Source organism: Mustela lutreola, chromosome 10 (assembly GCF_030435805.1).
Source record: "Mustela lutreola isolate mMusLut2 chromosome 10, mMusLut2.pri, whole genome shotgun sequence".
NCBI classification, from domain to species: domain Eukaryota; kingdom Metazoa; phylum Chordata; class Mammalia; order Carnivora; family Mustelidae; genus Mustela; species Mustela lutreola.
Window position 1 is genome coordinate 47,159,306 of NC_081299.1, and position 17,215 is coordinate 47,176,520.

A 17,215-nucleotide genomic window follows, 5' to 3' on the forward strand; every position below is an offset into this window, starting at 1 on the left:
TTGTCAAATAAGTAAGTTTAAAAATCTTTTAAAAATAATTTAAAAATTAAACATTAAAATCAAAAGTTTTAAAATGAGGATAGGTTAAGATACCCCTGGGACAACATCATACTAATATTTGCATTATAAGGGTCCCAGAGAGAGGAGAAGGAAAGATGCAGAAAACTTATTTGAAGAAATAATAGCTGAAAACTTCCCTAAGCTAGGGAAGGAAACAGACATCCAGGTACAGGAAACCATCAGAGACCCAAACAAGGTGAACTCAAGGAGGTCCACCAAGACAAATAATAATTACAATTAAAAGATAAAGTGAGAATCTTAAAAGCTTCAAAAGAAAAGCCAATAGTTACATACAAGGAGAACTCAAGGAAAAGGCTACAAAGTAATTATTCAGAAGAACTAAGCCAGAGCAATATAGTATTATATATTCAAAATGCTATAAAGAAAATACCTACAACCAAGAATATTCTACTTGGAGAGGTTATCATTCAGAAATGAAGGAATGATAAAGAGTTTCCCAGACAAACAAAAGTTCATCACCACTGAAGAGGCCCAAAATTTTTCAGCACATTTTTTAGCACAAAAAATGCTGAATAGTCTTCTTTAAAATGGAAAATAAAAGGCCACAAATAGAAGAAAATTATGGAAGAAAAAAATTTTACTCATAAAAATAAACATACATCTATATGCTGCCTATAAGAGACTCACTTCAGGGCTAAAGACACACAAAGACTGACAGTAAAGGGATGAAAAAGATACTCCATGCAAAGGTAAGCAAAAAAAAAAGAAAAGATAAGAAAAAGGGGGTTACCAGTACTTATATCAGACAAAATAGACTTTAAAAAGAGACAGTAATGAAGGGCATTACATAACAACAAAGGGATAAATCCACTAAGTGAATGTAACAATTGTAAATATCTATGCCCTCAACATAGGACATAGAGAGTGGGGAAAAGACAGTCTAGTTTCTTCAACAAATGATGTTGAATGGCCACACGCAAGTGTACGGCACCACTTTCTTATGGAACATACAAAAATAAACTGAAAATGGATTAAATACCTAAATACAAGACTTGAAACCATAAAACTCCTACGAGAAATCATAGGCAGTAATCTCCTTGACATCAGCCTTAGCAATATTTTTCTGGCTATGTCTCCTCCAAGGAACTCAGAGGCAAAAATAAACTACTGAGATGACATCAAACTGAAAAGCTTTTTCACAGTAAAGGAAAGCATCAACAAGATGAAAAGGAAACCTACTGAATAGAGAAGGTTTTTTCAAATAATGTAACTGATAAGGGGTTAATATCCAAAGTATATAAAGAACTCCTACAGTGCAACACCAAAAAAAAAAAAAAAAAATCCAATTAACAAAAAAGCAGAGGATCTGAAGAGACATTTTTCCAAAAAAGACATAAAAATGGTCAATGGACACATGAAAAAGATGCTCAACATCACTAATCATCAGGGAAATACAAATCAAAGCCACTATAAGATACCACCTCACACCAGACAGATGGATAGTATCAAAAAGACAAGAAATAGCACATGTTGGCAAAAATGTGAAGAAAAGGAAACCCATGTGCATTGTTGGTGGGAATGTAAACTGGTATAACTACTATGAAAAACAGTATAAAGGTTCCTCAAAAAATAAAGGTAGAAATAACATATGATTCAGTAATTTCACTTCGGGGGATTTACTAAAAAAAAAAAAAGAAAACACCAATTCACAATAGACAAGATACAGAAGCAAATTGAATGTCCATAATAAAGAAGATATGGCACATATATGCAGTGGAATATTACTCAACCATAAATAAAAAATAATTAAATCTTGCCATCCACGGTAACATGGATGGACTTACAGGGTATTATGCTAAGTGAAATAAGTCAGACAGAGATACAAACACATGATCTCACTTAATATGGAATCTACAAAACAAATGAACGAACAACAACAACAACAACAAAACAGAAACAGACTCAAAAATATAAAGAACAGTGGGGAGGGGTTGGAGGAGTAGGAAAGAAAGCTGAATAGGTATAAAATTCCAGTTACAAAATAAATAAGTCCTGAGGATGAAAAGTACAGAATAGGGAATATAGTCAATAATATTGTAATAACTTTGGATGGTGACAGATTGTAATAACACTTAACACAAACATTGTGTAATGAATACAATCATTGAATCACACTATGTTGTATGCCTGAAGTTAAAATGGACCATACTTCAGCTAATTTTTTTTTCATTGTAAAAATAAGCTGTATTTAGCCTGAAAAAACAAATCATACACTATGACCGAGTAAGATTTACTTCTAGGATGCAAGGATGATTCGCCATATAAAAATCAAGTAATGCGATACAGTACATTAACAAAATGAAGGATAGAAATTATATGATCATCTCAACAGATGCAGAAAAAACACGTGACAAACTTTACCACCTTTTCATTAAAAAAAACAGTCAACAAACTAGGAATAGAAGGCAATTACTTTAATATAATAAAAACCGTATATGAAAAAAACCCTAGCAAACAACATAATCAATGATGAAAAACAAAATTTTTCCTCTAAGATCAAGAACACTCTCATCATTCTATTCAACACAGCATCAGAACTAGGAAGAGCAATTATGCAAAAAGAAAAAGAAGAAAAAGTACACAAATCAGAAAAAAAGAAGTAAAATTATCTTAGTTTGCAGATGGCATGATCTTGTACATAGAAAACACTAAAGATGCCACAAAAGAAAACTGCTAGAATAAATGAATTTATCAAAATTTCAAGTTACAAAAATAACATAAAATTCAGTTGTGTTTCTATAACCTAAAAACAAACTGTCTGAAAAGCATATTAAGTCAATAATGCCACCTAGCATCAAAACAATAAAATACTTAGGAGTAAATACAACTAAAAAGATCAAGACTTATATACTACAAGCTATGAAACAATGATCAACGAAATTAAAAAACATATAAATAAATTAAAAGATATCCTGTGCTCATGGATGGGAAGACTTAATGTTGTTAAAATCCCCATTGTACTCAGAGCAATCTACAGATTCAATACAATTTCTATCAATATCCCAATAGTATTTTTTACAGGAATAGAAAAAACAATTGTAGGCCCTCCCAGGTAGCTCAGCCAGTTAAGTGGCTGCCTTTGGCTCCAGCCATGAACCCTGGGTCCTGGGATTGAGCCCACATCAAACTCCCTGCTCAGTAGGGAACCTGCTTCTCCCTCTCCCTCTTCCCCCAATTATGCTTTCTCACTCTCTAGTTCAAATAAATAAATAAAATCTTTTTTTAACCCTAAAATTCACAAAGAACCACCAAAGATCCCCAAAAGGCAAAATATTTGTAATAAAGAAGAAGAAAAGTAAAGGTATCATACTTCCTAATTTCAAAATGTGTTACAAAGCTGCAATAATTAAAACATAATCAATAATTAAAACACAATTATACTGGCAGAAAGACAGATATACAGACCATCTGAACAGAATACAGAGCCCAGAAATAATCCAGTCAAGTGATCTTTGACAAAAGTGCCAAAAATATACAATGGAAAAAAACAGTCTCTTCATTAAATGGTGTTGGGAAAACTGGATATTCCCATATAGAACAATGGAATCGGACCTTCATTTTACACCACAGACAAAAATCAATTCAAGATGTATTAAAACCTTAAACACAGAACTTGAAACATGTGAAACTCCTCAAAGAAAATATAGGGGGAAAAGTTTCATGACATTGATCTTGGCAATGATTCCTTGGATATGACACCCAAAGCACAAGCAACAAAAGCAAAAACTGACACATGGGACTACATCAAACTAAAAAGCTTCTGCACAATGAAGAAAATAATTAACAGAGTGAAAAGGCAACCTCCAGGATGGGAGAAAATATTTGCAAACCATACAACTAATAAGGGGTTAATACTTCATACAAAAACTCTTATATAACAATAACCAAAAAACAAATAACAATTAAAATTGGGAAAAAAAAAAACTTAAATAGTCCTCCAAAAACAACATAAAAATGACCAATAGGTATATTTAGAAATCCTCAACATCACTAGCCGCCAGGATAAAGGAAATAAAAAACCACAATGAGAGATCACCACACATCTGTCAGGATGGCTGATTTAAAAAATAAACAAATAAAAGGGTAAGTGTTAGTGAGAACACAGAGAAGAGTGGAACCCTAGTATACTGTCAGTGGAATGTAAAACAGTACAGCCACTACAGAAAACAGTATGTATGTTTCTCAAAAAATTAAAAATAGAACTATTATATGATCCAACATTTCCACGTATGGGTACTTATATAAAAGAACTGAAAGCGGGATCTCCAACAGGTATCAGCACTCTTACGTTCATTGCAGCGTTACGCATAACAATCAAGATGTGGAAACAATCTAAATGTCCATCAGTGGGAAAATGGAGAAAGAAAAGTGGTATATACATACAATAAAATATTATTCAGTTTTTAAAAAAAAAGGAAATCCTATCACATGCAGCAACATGGATAAACTTTGGGGATATTATGCTAAGTGAAATAAACCTAGTCACAAAAGGACAAATATAGCATGATTCCACTTATGTGAGGGATTTAAAATAGTCAAACTCGGGGTGCCTGGGTGGCTCAGTTGGTTGGACGACTGCCTTCAGCTCAGGTCATGATCCTGGAGTCCCGGGATTGAGTCCCACATCGGGCTCCCAGCTCCATGGGGAGTCTGCTTCTCCCTCTGACCTCCTCGCTCTTATTCTCTCTCACTGTCTCTCTCTCAAATAAATAAATAAAATCTTTAAAAAAAAATAAAATAAAATAAAAAATAAAATAAAATAATAAAATAGTCAAACTCACATAAGCAGAGGGTAGATGGTGGCTGCCAGGGCTGGGTATAGGGAGATACAACGTTGCTATTCAAAAGGCAGAAAGTTTCAGTTATAAAAGATGAATAAAGTCTAAAGATCTGCTGTACCACCCTGTGCCTACAGTTAATAGTACTGTATTATACAAATTAAAAATTTGTTAAGATGATAGATCTCACGTTAAACATTCTTGCCACAGTAAAAAAAAAAAAAGATAAAATGATTACTATTTATCAAAATTACAGATCAATTATAGATCAAAATAGAAATATTTAGAAAATAAATATTCAGTTCATCACAAGCCTAACTCACTTGCCTCAATACAAATTATGGCAGGGATGCCTGGATGGCTCAGTTGGTTGAGTATCCAACTCTTGGTTCTGGCTCAGGTCACGATCTCAGGGTCCTGTGACTGAGCCCTGTGTTGGGCTCTGTGCTTGGGATGGAGTCCACTTGAGATTTTCTCTCTCTCTCCCTCTGCCCCTCCTTCTACTTACATGCTCTCTTCTTCCTCTCTAAAACAAATAAATAAAATCTTTTTTAAAAAAGTAAAGTAAGGAACTTGTGTTTACCAAGTGTCCACAAGTACATTAAGAAAAAGTGGATAGGGTGCCTGGGTGGCTCAGTGGGTTAAGCCGCTGCCTTCGGCTCAGGTCATGATCTCAGGGTCCTGGGATCGAGTCCCGTATCGGGCTCTCTACTCAGCGGGGAGCCTGCTTCCTCCTCTCTCTCTCTCTGTCTGCCTCTCTGCCTACTTGTGATGTCTCTCTGTCAAATAAATAAAAAAAAAATTAAAAAAAAAAAAAAAAAGTGGATAATTTCTAGACTGGGTTTTCTTCTTTAAAATAGAACTAGTTATTGTCAGAGTTAACTTCTTAAAATAGAATTAGTTATTGTCAGAGTTAACCAGAGTTCTCTCAGCGAAATACATAGGTCCCGGAATACTTTTTGAGGCATTATACTGGGACAATGGGAAAAGGAGAAACAAAAAGACTGGGTTCAAAATACCATTTATTTTATTTAACTAATAATTACTTACATGGAGCTAAATGCCAGGTATTGTCTAAGCGTATGACTAATATTAACTAACTGAATCATCATAACAAACTTCTGAGTTAAGTACTATTATTACACTCATTTTACAGATAAGAAGAAACCAAGACCCACGAGGTCAAGTAATTTGTTGAAAATAACATAACTAGTAAGTGACAGAGTTAGGATTTAAACACAAGTAAAATGATTGAAGTGTTTGTGACCTTGGGCCAATAGCTTAGTCTCCAAGAGTCTCAGATTCATCTATAAAAATGAAATGAGAGCAGGAGATCATTAGGATTAAATGTGATAACTTTTATAAAGTAGTCAGTCCAGATCCAGAACACAGTGGATACTATTTTTACTCTTACTTTCCCCTGGTGAGCAACCAATATTATAGGATATTAGGTTCGGTCATAAGTGATGATATCACAAATTTACAACTAAAGAAGGATTAAGTTTAATTATCAACATGCATGAATATGCATTAAGGGACATATTAATTGAAAAAGAATTTGCTTCTATTCAATTAGAAACTCAGTGGGATATGATATTCATAAGAGTACAATAGTAGAAAAGCTATGCTTCTATTTGAACATTTTCCAATGCCAAAACAACACTGGAAAAATTGTATAAATAAATCCAGACCCAGTATATCCTACCTGTAGCCAAAATTTTCATTAAAAACGTTAACGATAAAAGCATCTCTGAATTTTGCTTTACATTCACCTAGATTCTCCAACAAAACTCCTGTCAGCAATAACCCTAAGAGGTAAAGTCTGACATTAGCAGTTCAGAGTCATTTTTTAGAAAGCCATTAACAGTTTACAATTGTCTCAGTCCTTTTGACATCCTCTCCTGTATTTCACAGACAAGTGGTTGGTAAAATAGCTATCTGAGATAATACTACAAAGGACTATGGCACAAGGGTAGTTTGACTCCCAGAGGTAGAAGAACACACTGAGGCTATTTTAAGATACCATTTAAAAAGACCAAACATAAACCTGATGATTCACATACCTGTACCCCTGGGGCAAATAATATATTATATGTTACTCAAAAAAAATTAAAAAAAAAAAAAAAAAAAAAAAGACTGAACAGATTTTTTTAAAATGGCGATCTTAGAGGTAGTGCAGCAGAAAACCGAAATTATAGAACTGTAGAAAGTGGAACTGTAGAAAGTTCCACTTCATAAACAAATGTACCTTTGTTGAAAAATCTTGCTATTTGTGAGACCTTCGTCAGGTTCCTTGGTTTCTCTATCCCTGAGTTTCATCTGTAAGATGAGGATAATAATAACACCTATTCTTCACAGGGTTGTTATGAAAATTACAGAGTTAACACACGCAAACACATGCACGTGCCCTGCACGTAGAGATGTTAGTTTACATTACTGCCATTTGTTGTCACTATCATCATCAGTGTTATCAGCACTACTGTCATCACTGTCACCACCAACTGCCAGGAAACTGGTTCTCCCCATCTCTCACTTTCATACATTCACTGTCCCAATACCTCTGATGGCACCACTCACTAAAGCTCACTTTACCGTGGAACCCATTTCTTGTATAAACAACATTTTACAATCAATACTTAAAAATTGCTCTTTTCCAACTGAATGTGACATAGGCTCAAGATGGTTTCAAGTAAACCATTCTCAATATCTGCCCATCCCTCTCATTAAAAACAAAACAAAAGAACCTTGACTTTCCAAAACCATTTTATATACCCTAACAAAGAGAAGTAGGAAGACTTGCATCATTTTTTTAATTCATTTCATTTTAAAGTTTCTTGCATCTTTTGATTGCCAACATGTCAGTTTATCAATCAATACAATAAAGTTTTAATAAATTTCCATGTACATATTTTTCCCCCCATGCTCAAGTTTTATCTTAAGATTCAACATTTGGAGCTAAAATCATTGCAACTAAAAAAATGAAATGAATACACAAAACCTTGTCTCATTTGTCTAGGTGATACAATGAGGTTCATGCTTTATGAAAATCTACATTGTAACACACTTAGTAAATGAGATGTTCTCCCCATTTACTGTTTTTTATTCTTAAATAACTAAGCAAAGCACCTAAAATATTAATCCAAATAGAACATAAAAATAGTGTTCTATGACAAAGGCTCAGATTACCAACTTGGAAAACTGAGACCTGGGCATAGGCTCTTTCTAACTAGGTGCATATTATAGGAGAAATCACCTCTTTGGACCCCAATTTCCTTATCCGTAAAAGGAGAAGATGGATTAGATTATCTCCAACTTTCTTTCCTGTTCCAAAAGTCCATGATTTTAACCTATTATTTACAAAAATTTTAGAATTTTTATTTTATTTTTTTGACAAAACTAGATTCTATTACCTATTTCTGTCACTAGATGGTGCTATCTGCATAGTTATTCAGGCTACTTGAAGAAACCATCTGGCAGCATCTCTGTACATCAACACTTAACAAATTTGGGGGCTTTCTAGGCCATTATAGCGGATTCAAGATCTCTGTCTCCATCCCCACCCCCGCATCCCCATTAAACACCAGTAATCTCTATTACCTAATCACTGTGATAATCACCATCACATACAGTGAGTGCCCTACTAAAAGGCGGCTCCTGCATTAAAACCACTGAAAAAAAATTAGTTTCCTTTTTCATATTTAAAAAATAGATACTAGAAAATAAAAATGACTTACTTGTGGTGAGATCACTCATTTATGTAAATGACTATAAAGTGTTGAATTATCTTTACAGTGACAAATGAATACACACCTACACATAAAATCAAATAGTTTGATTGTCATCTGGTAACTGTACATCTAGTTATTATTCTCTGGGTCACACCTTAGCCCAACCAGTTTTTACCAACCCTGTATTAGTCTTTCTGATAATTTATGTAATGATAAACTAAATGTCTTATAAATGAAAAATTATAACCATAAAAATATAAACTCAAACCCAATAACAAAGCACAACTAGAGAGCACTCTAAGGGAGGCAAGCTGCCTATTTTCAGAGACCTCCTGAATAACCTGATTTTAATGAATTTTCCATATTATGTCTAGTTCATGGCCTTAAAATCTCATAAATCTAATGAGACAGCATGTGACCAACAGATACATCTCACAGGAACAGTTCCCATTAACCAAGTCCATAAGATTGATAAAAAAGCAGAATATCAACTTGTTTAAAAACAGAGCTACCCTGTGACCCTGCAATTGCACTACTGGGCATTTACCCCAAAGATACAGATGTAGTGAAAAGAAGGGCCATCTGTACCCCAGTGTTCATAGCAGCAATGTCCACAATAGCCAAACTGTGGAAAGAGCCAAGATGCCCTTCAAGAGACAAATGGATAAAGATGATATGGTCCATATATACAATGGACTATTATTGAGCCATCAGAAAGGATGAATACCCAACTTTTGCAACAGCCATGGATGGATGGAACTGAAGAATATTATACTAAATGAAAGAAGTCAAGCAGAGAAAGTCAATTATCATATGATTTCACTTATTTGTGGAATGTAAGGAATAGTATGGAGGACATTAGGAGAAGGAAGAGAAAAATGAAGGGGGAGTCAAAGGAAGAGATGAACCACGAGAGACTATGGACTCCAGGAAACAAACTGAGGGTTTCAGAGGGGAGGGGTTTCAGCGGATGGTTACCCCCTTGATGGGTATTAAGGGAGACACGTATTGCATGGAGCACTGGGGGTCACACACAAACAGTGAGTCATGGAGGAGTGCCTGGGTGACTCACTTGTTAAGCATCTGCCTTGGGTTCAGGTCATGATCCCAGGGTCCTGGGATGGAGCTCCACATCGTTGGGCTCACTGCTCAGTAGGAATCCTGCTTATCCCTCTCCCACTCCCCTTGCTTGTGTTCTGTCTCTCTCTTTTTCTCTGTTAAATAAATAAATAAAATCTTTAAAAAAAAATGAATCACAGAACACTACATCAAAAACTAATGATATACTATATGATGACTAACATAATTAAAAAAAAAAAAAAAAAGAAGTTCTCAAAAAAAAAAAAAAAAGAATATCAACTTGTTAATGTGTGGCAATAACTACTACTGCCAAAACTACCAAGGGCACAGGGCACCTGCATCCTCAATTCATCATGTTCTTTCCCTTTTAGGCATGGAACCAAGGAAGCCAGGCTATAAAGACAAGGTTGCCTAATAAGGACAGAATTAGGAATAAGATAATTACATTCTGTGATTTAAATATTAAATGGCAAGAAGTCAAGAAAGTCTCATGCATCAATGTCCAAAAAGAGGATTCAAGCCACAACTAAGAATCAAGTGGAGGACATGTAAAATAACCCTCTGAGGTAGTAGTATCATTATTCCCATTTTTTAGACTAGAAAAGAGACTTAGAAAGGGTAAGTGATTTGCACACAATGACGAAAAGAGACAAGAAGTTGAACACAGGTCAGTCTGACTCAGGAGTCCAAGGTCCCAACCTCTATGCTGGGTAAGATATAAAAAGATATAAAATCTCTTGCCACTGGTGCTCTTGAACTCTACATTTTAGCACAGTGAGCTTTTAACTCCTGGACTAAGCAATCATTACTTTTGCCTTTGAACATGCTGTCCGCATGCCAAACACCCCCATCAACATCTTCACCAGGAAAACTACTACTTAGCTTTCAGATGTCTTCTGTAAATATCTTTTTCTCAGTCTAATCTCTAGGCCAAGTTCTCATTCCTAGCTAATGTTACATTTCTGCTCTCTTTTTTTCAGGGGATCTTGTGTATCTCTGTCACAATACTTTAAACTATAAAAATCACTTATTTAATGTCTCTGCTTTTCACTCAAATTCTGACCTCCATAATGGTATTGTGTATCCCTACATTCTAGAAGATGATATATACACTGAATCAATAAATAGAAATCAACATAATAGGTCAAAAAAGGTCTATGTATATCAATGTAAAAAGTGTCACCTTGGTTTCAAAGATGTCTTCTAATAGGGTTTATTAACAAATATGAAAAAGAATGTGCCAATCAAAAGTAGAATAAGAAAACTCTGAAGGCAAATGCTGGCCAGTGTCCACTTAAGTCTTACCTTGAGAAAGTAAATGTCCTAGCTGCCTGGACCTAACTATTATGAGAAGGGAAATATGACTGGAGTCGATGAAAGCTGTAATGAGGCTGGCAGAAAAGTTCAGGTAAAATGCCAATGGTGGAGACAGAAACATACTGAGATGCATTTTATAGATATAACTACCCACACTTGGTAAAAAATTCCACATGAATGATAAAAAAGAAGGAAGTATTAAGGAGGACTCCAGATTTTTTCCAAAAGCTACTAAATAGAAAGTGGTTTATTTATTGGGGAAAGGAAGACTAGTAGATGTAAGGGGAAAATCAAGGATATATTGAACATACTAGTTTTGAGATACTTGTGAAACAGAAAGAGGAAATAATAGGCAGATATTTTGTTTTGTTTTTTTGTTTTTAATTTTTTGACTATAGCTGAAACACAGGCATATATTTAAGTATAAATGATTAGAAGACTAGTGCTCCTAGGACTTTAATTGTATTGATTCTATAATATAGATCCAATTACCATTCCTATCCTATAGATGGGGAGAACTGAAGTATAGAAAGGATAAAAAGCTCACCCAGGATCACATAGAGCTGGCAAAGCAGATCCTCAGACTTGGCCAGTCAAGTTCCTGAGCTTGCTCATTATCATTATACTACATTGCTTCTTTGGCAGCTGATACCCTCACACCATGGGGACTCCAGAAAGGTTCTGTATCTGATACTCAAGAAAAAAGGGCTCAGGTGTAAGATTGAAGTAGAGAATTAAAGAAGAGTCTCCACAATGAATGAGATAACCCCACCTCCCTCTCCTTTCCCAACCCTTAAATGACAGCAGCCAGTTTTACAGGATTCTTCTGCAAAGACACTTTAACAGCCACAGACAGGGTCTACATATATTCCATGTGGAAGTTCCCAAAGAGAGAACTAGCTCACTGCCCTATCTATCTTACAGTGGAGTCTGCTATCCCTAGGTTTGGATACCTAGGTATATACAGAGCTTCTGAAAAGTTTCTTAGTGAGTTCTTCTAAGATATGGACAATCACGAGTTACAAATTTGGGGATGTACACACTTCCATTCATGAGACTAATGGTACTGGATTTGATCTCCCACCACAAATAACCATAAAACCGGACAGACTACATGAGGCAAATATTTTCAGGTACCGGACAAAAGGCAAGATTAGACCGTGATTCTTGAGAAAAAGAGACACACTGTGTACTGCAACTCCTGGATTTGCATCTGCTCTCTGTCTGGAGGCAGTTTCCTGACCACACTGTAAGGGGTAGAACCCAAGCAGAACATGGGAAGTTTGGCTAAGCTAAGGAGTTAGAAGATAAGAGTTTAGGACTGCAAGGAGTAGTTGGAATTTGTGGGTTAAGGTACCAGAAAGAAGCTCACCCCAGAAATTGGCAGTTTCCTTGAGGGTACCTTAACCTAGATTTCATCAAAATTAAAAATGTTTGCTCTGAAAAAAAAAGAGAGAAAGAAAACCAAAAAACACAACATACATACAACTTTGTTAAGAAAGATGAGCCACAGACAAGGAACAACCATTTTCAAATCACATATCCAACAAATGACTGTATCCAGAATACGAAAAAATACTCCAGAGTGAATAATAAGAAAACAGACAATCCGATTAGAGTATGGAGGAGAAAAAAAACTGAACGATAATTAACCAAGAAGGAATACAAATAGCAAATAAGCACACAAAAACATTAATCAGGTTTATAAAAGATTAAATATTCCATAAAAAGAAATCAATTGTTTAAACCTACTGAGTCAAGAAATTACAAAATAAACACAGTATGTGGAAATATAGAGAGCAGTAAACAGATAAAGAAGTTAAGGGGACTTTCACTTCCAGAGTATAAGGCGGAGGTGCAGTAAGGGCTATTATTTCCCATTACGAGTTTATAAAACTAAACAGCTTTTTATACTATAATGAAATGTGTAGCTAATCACACAAATATATAGATATTTTTACAGGGGAGTGGTGTTAATAGTGTCAAATGTTACTAAGATAAAGAACAAGATAAACATAGAAAAGCTGCATGGGATATGACAACATAGAGACTAGTTGATCTTGAGAAATATAACTGTGGTAGAGGGATAAGATCAGAAACAAAACTGCAGCAACAAACTTTGAAATCATACACCCTTGGGTTTGAATCATGGTTTTACCATTTTGTACCTATAAGAAGGTAACTTATTCTATCTGGGCTTCAGTTCCTTTATCAGTGAGATGGAGATAATGATACTAATCACTAGTTCACAGAGTTACTAAAGGATTAGGCCAGACAATATATATAACATACTAAGCACGGTATCAGAATATAGTGTTGAATGACAAATAATAGCATTATAATCTAAACAGGTGGTATCACAGAATAAATGCTGGTATCAATATAACATCTAAGGTTCTTATACTGTTCCTCCCTTTTGATAGGAAATAAATACTTGTACTGAGACGGCATTTTTATATCCTAAGTGCTCCAGGGGTACCTGGGTGGTTCAGTCGGTTAAGCATCTGACTTTGGCTCAGGTCACGATCCTGGCAGCCTGAGATCAGGCCCTGTATCCAGGTCTTTGCTCAGCGGGGAGCCTGCTTCTCCCTCTGCATACCCCCACTTGTACTCATGCTCTATCTCACTCAAATTAATAAATATTTTTCTTAACAAAGAACATTATAGCCTAAGTGCTCCATAACAAAGATATTGCCTGTATCACTATGGATCCATGACTTAATACATGTAGCAATGTTGTTTTCTCCTTTGAACTAAGTACTATGTCACAACTGGCAAAAGGTCAACTCATCCACAACACAATTATTTAGATATGCTTTAGAAAATGAAATCATAGTTGTAGCTACCCAGATACACTCTTAAAAAATAGATGGCTTGCATATTATAGATAATCAAAGGAATATCAATATTTGCTAACCTAATTTCATTCTTCTTTCTTTTTTTTTTTTTTAAGATTTTATTTATTTATTTGAAATAGAGAGAGAGAGATCACAAGTAGGCAGAGAGGCAGGCAGAGAGAGTGAGAAGCGGACTCCCTGCTGAGCAGAGAGCCCGATGCGGGCCTCGATCCCAGTACCCTGAGATCATGACCTAAGCCGAAGGCAGAGGCTTAACCCACTGAGCCACCCAGGCGCCCTCATTCTTCTTTCTTAAATACCACAGAAAATTTATCTTACCAAGTCACCCAAAAACATAAAATTGACATTTGATCACTCAAAGTAGTAATTTCCAAACCTGCCTAGATAGCAGAAATCACTTGGAAGTTTCTAAACATATTCAGATTCAGGGTTTCATCACCCTGCTACTGATCCAAGTGTGGGGCCTAGAATATGTATTTTGAAAATCTACCAAGAAAAACATTAAGAGAAAAAGGCCATCTTCAAAAGAAATAGTCAATAAAAATGAAACAATATTCTCAACTTTACTACTAGGCAAGAGAATGCAAATATTTAAAAGCAACGAGATTCCATTTTTTGTCCAAATTAACAAAAATTAAAGATATTGAAAACAGGGCTGATGCAGGTATTTAAAAAAAGGGTATTGCGATATGTCACTGGTTAAGGTTTGCCATAACATTCTGTAATAACAGGAAGTATCTTTTAAAAACAAACATAGCAGTGCCAGCAATCCCACCCTACTGCTATGTAAGTGCAAGGAACATAAGGATATGTGAATAAGGATGCCAACTACATTTGAGACTGTTCTTGTTTCTTGAGAAAGGCTTGTATTGCTATTTATTTTTCTCTTAGGACTGCCTTTGCTGCACCCCAAAGATTTTGAACAGTTGTGTTTTCATTTTCATTTGTTGCCATGAATTTTTAAAATTCTCCTTTAATTTCCTGATTGACCCATTCATTCTTTAGTAGGATGTTCTTCAGCCTCCATGTATTTGAGTTCTTTCCAACTTTCCTCTTCTGATTTTTTAGTTCTACTTTCAAAGCACTGTGGTCCAAAAATATGCAGGGAATGATACCAATCTGTTGGTACTAGTTGAGACCTGATTTGTGATCCAGGATATGGTCTGTTCTGGAGAATGTTCCATGTGCACTAGAGAAGAATATATATTCTGTTGCTTTGGGATGGAATGTTCTGAATTTATCTGTGAAGTCTACCTGGTCCAGTGTGTCATTTAAAGCCTTTATTTCCTTGTTGATCTTTTGCTTAGATAATCTGTCAACTTAGTCAGGGGGTGTGAATGTCCCCTACTATTATTGTATTATTGTCAATGTGTTTCTTTGATTTGGTTTTTAATTGGCTTATATAAGTGGCTGCTCCCATACTAGGGGCATAGATATTTAAAATTGTTAGATCTTCTTATTGGATAGACCCTTTAAGTATGATACAGGGTGGGTCCTTCCTCATCTCTTATCATAGTCTTTGGTTTAAAATCTAATTTGTCTGATATAAGGATTGCCACCCCAGCTTTCTTTTGATGTCCATTAGCATGGTAAATAGTTTTCCACACCCTCACTTTAAATCTGGAGAAGTCTCTGAGTTTCTTATAGACAGCATATCGAAGGGTCTTTTTTTTTTATCCATTCTGAAACCCTGTCTTTTGATTGGGGCATTTAGCCCTAATTTACATTCAGGGTAACTATTGAAAGATATGAATTTAGTGCCATGTATTACCTGTAAGGTGACTGTTACTGTATATTTTCTCTGTTCCTTTCTGGTTTATGTTACTTTTAGGCTCTCTCTTTGCTTAGAGGATCCCTTTCAATATTTCCTATAGGGCTGGTTTGATGTTTGCAAATTCTTTTAGTTTTTTTTTGTCCTGAAGATTTTTATCTCCCCTTCTACTTTCAATGACAGCCTAGCTGCATATAGTATGAAAAAAATTGAGGAAGACACAAAGAAATGGAAAAATGTTTCATGCTCACGGATTGGAAATGTCTATGCTACCAAGAAAATGTGAAAATGTCTATGCTACCAAGAGCCATCTACACATTTAATGCAATCCCTATCAAAATACCATCAACTTTTTTCAAAGAAAAGATTTCAGTGAAATCTGTTAAATTCTAAGCAATGAAGAGCCAGAGGCTGAGAATACAAGTAGAACTCAAAAGAAATCCAAGTAGAAAGAGGTGACTAAGGAGAGTTTTCAGCCATCCAGCAGGGCTAGAGAGCCAAAACTTACAAGTTAGGCTTAACAAGGCAGCCAAATTTGAGAAGCTAAGATTTGAAAAATAGGAGGGCAAAGACACCACTGGATGCCAGTTCAACAAGGCATCTTATTAATTCTTAAGCTGCACAGGGCACTTTTAAAACAAAAAGTTGATGAAAACTGAATAGAGATTTCAATAGTCTCATGGTGCTAGTGAATCAAAAACTGAAGTTCAAAAACCACTACACAGGAGGAACTTAGTAAATACTCCATGCCTTCAGCAGACCTCCCTGTACAGCAATACTCTTATAAATGAAGGTGAGTACAGGTAAATTGAAACTTATGAAGACCCAGCTCAGGCTCTGTCTGACTGAAATAATCTGCTCTATTCTAATTGTCCTCCAGACTAAGGGAGAATCACCTACAATGGATGAAATTATCATTCAGAGCCAATAGTTCTATGTTCAGTGGTTAAGCCAGTGTCCTGGGATCGAGCCCCGCATTGGGCTTTCTGCTCAGCAGGGAGCCTGCTTACCCCTCTTTCTCTCTGCCTGCCTCTCTGACTACTTGTGATCTCTCTCTGTCAAATAAATAAGTAAAAATCTTTTTTAAAAATTTTTAAAAATACAATAAAATTTAAAAGTCAAAGATGTGTCTAATGGCAGAATGGACATAGCTGAAAGTAGGATTAGTGAGCTACAAGACAGTTACAGATAATATACAAGCTGAAACATGTGTTATCTATGGGAAAGAACCACAAGACAGATCTGCTAAAACCATCAAAGAACTAACAGTCAAATTATTATAATCTTAGGTATTAGCATATCCCAATTATCTGTACTATTCTAGAGGGTGACAGTTCAGGAGTGAATACAGCTTGAACTTATTCATGTTTAGAGGGTGTCTGAAATTAAGATCTAAGCAGATCCATCTACTCAGACTCTCAATGTGGCTCTAAAGTAAACTGCTTAAAGAAACTGGATCCTAAATATTACAGCTGGTGAAGTTCTGAAGCATGTCCATATTCAAATGAAGATCCAAGAAGCCAAACTGAAAGAACTGTGGACTGAGTGACTCTTCCTTGAAAAGATTCATTTATTTATTTTGAGAGAGAGAATGAGAGGGAG

General features: G+C 35.4%; 1 protein-coding gene across 5 annotated transcripts in view; it reads right to left on the minus strand.

The window, feature by feature from the left end:
- The window catches only part of OMA1 (OMA1 zinc metallopeptidase), a 91,389-nt gene that overhangs the window by 46,084 nt on the left and 28,090 nt on the right, over positions 1–17,215 (minus strand). The window contains exons 8-9 of one of the 5 annotated variants that reach the window (XM_059135709.1): positions 7,108–7,178; positions 5,214–5,385 (exon numbers count right to left, since the gene is read on the minus strand). The exons of 3 other annotated variants lie outside the window; for them this stretch is intronic. In XM_059135709.1, coding sequence (XP_058991692.1) covers positions 5,364–5,385; positions 7,108–7,178 — 93 coding nt within the window. In that variant the 3' untranslated portion in view covers positions 5,214–5,363. Of the gene's footprint in view, positions 1–5,213; positions 5,386–7,107; positions 7,179–17,215 lie in introns of those variants that run through there. One more of the 5 variants, XM_059135706.1, reaches the window with a different exon arrangement.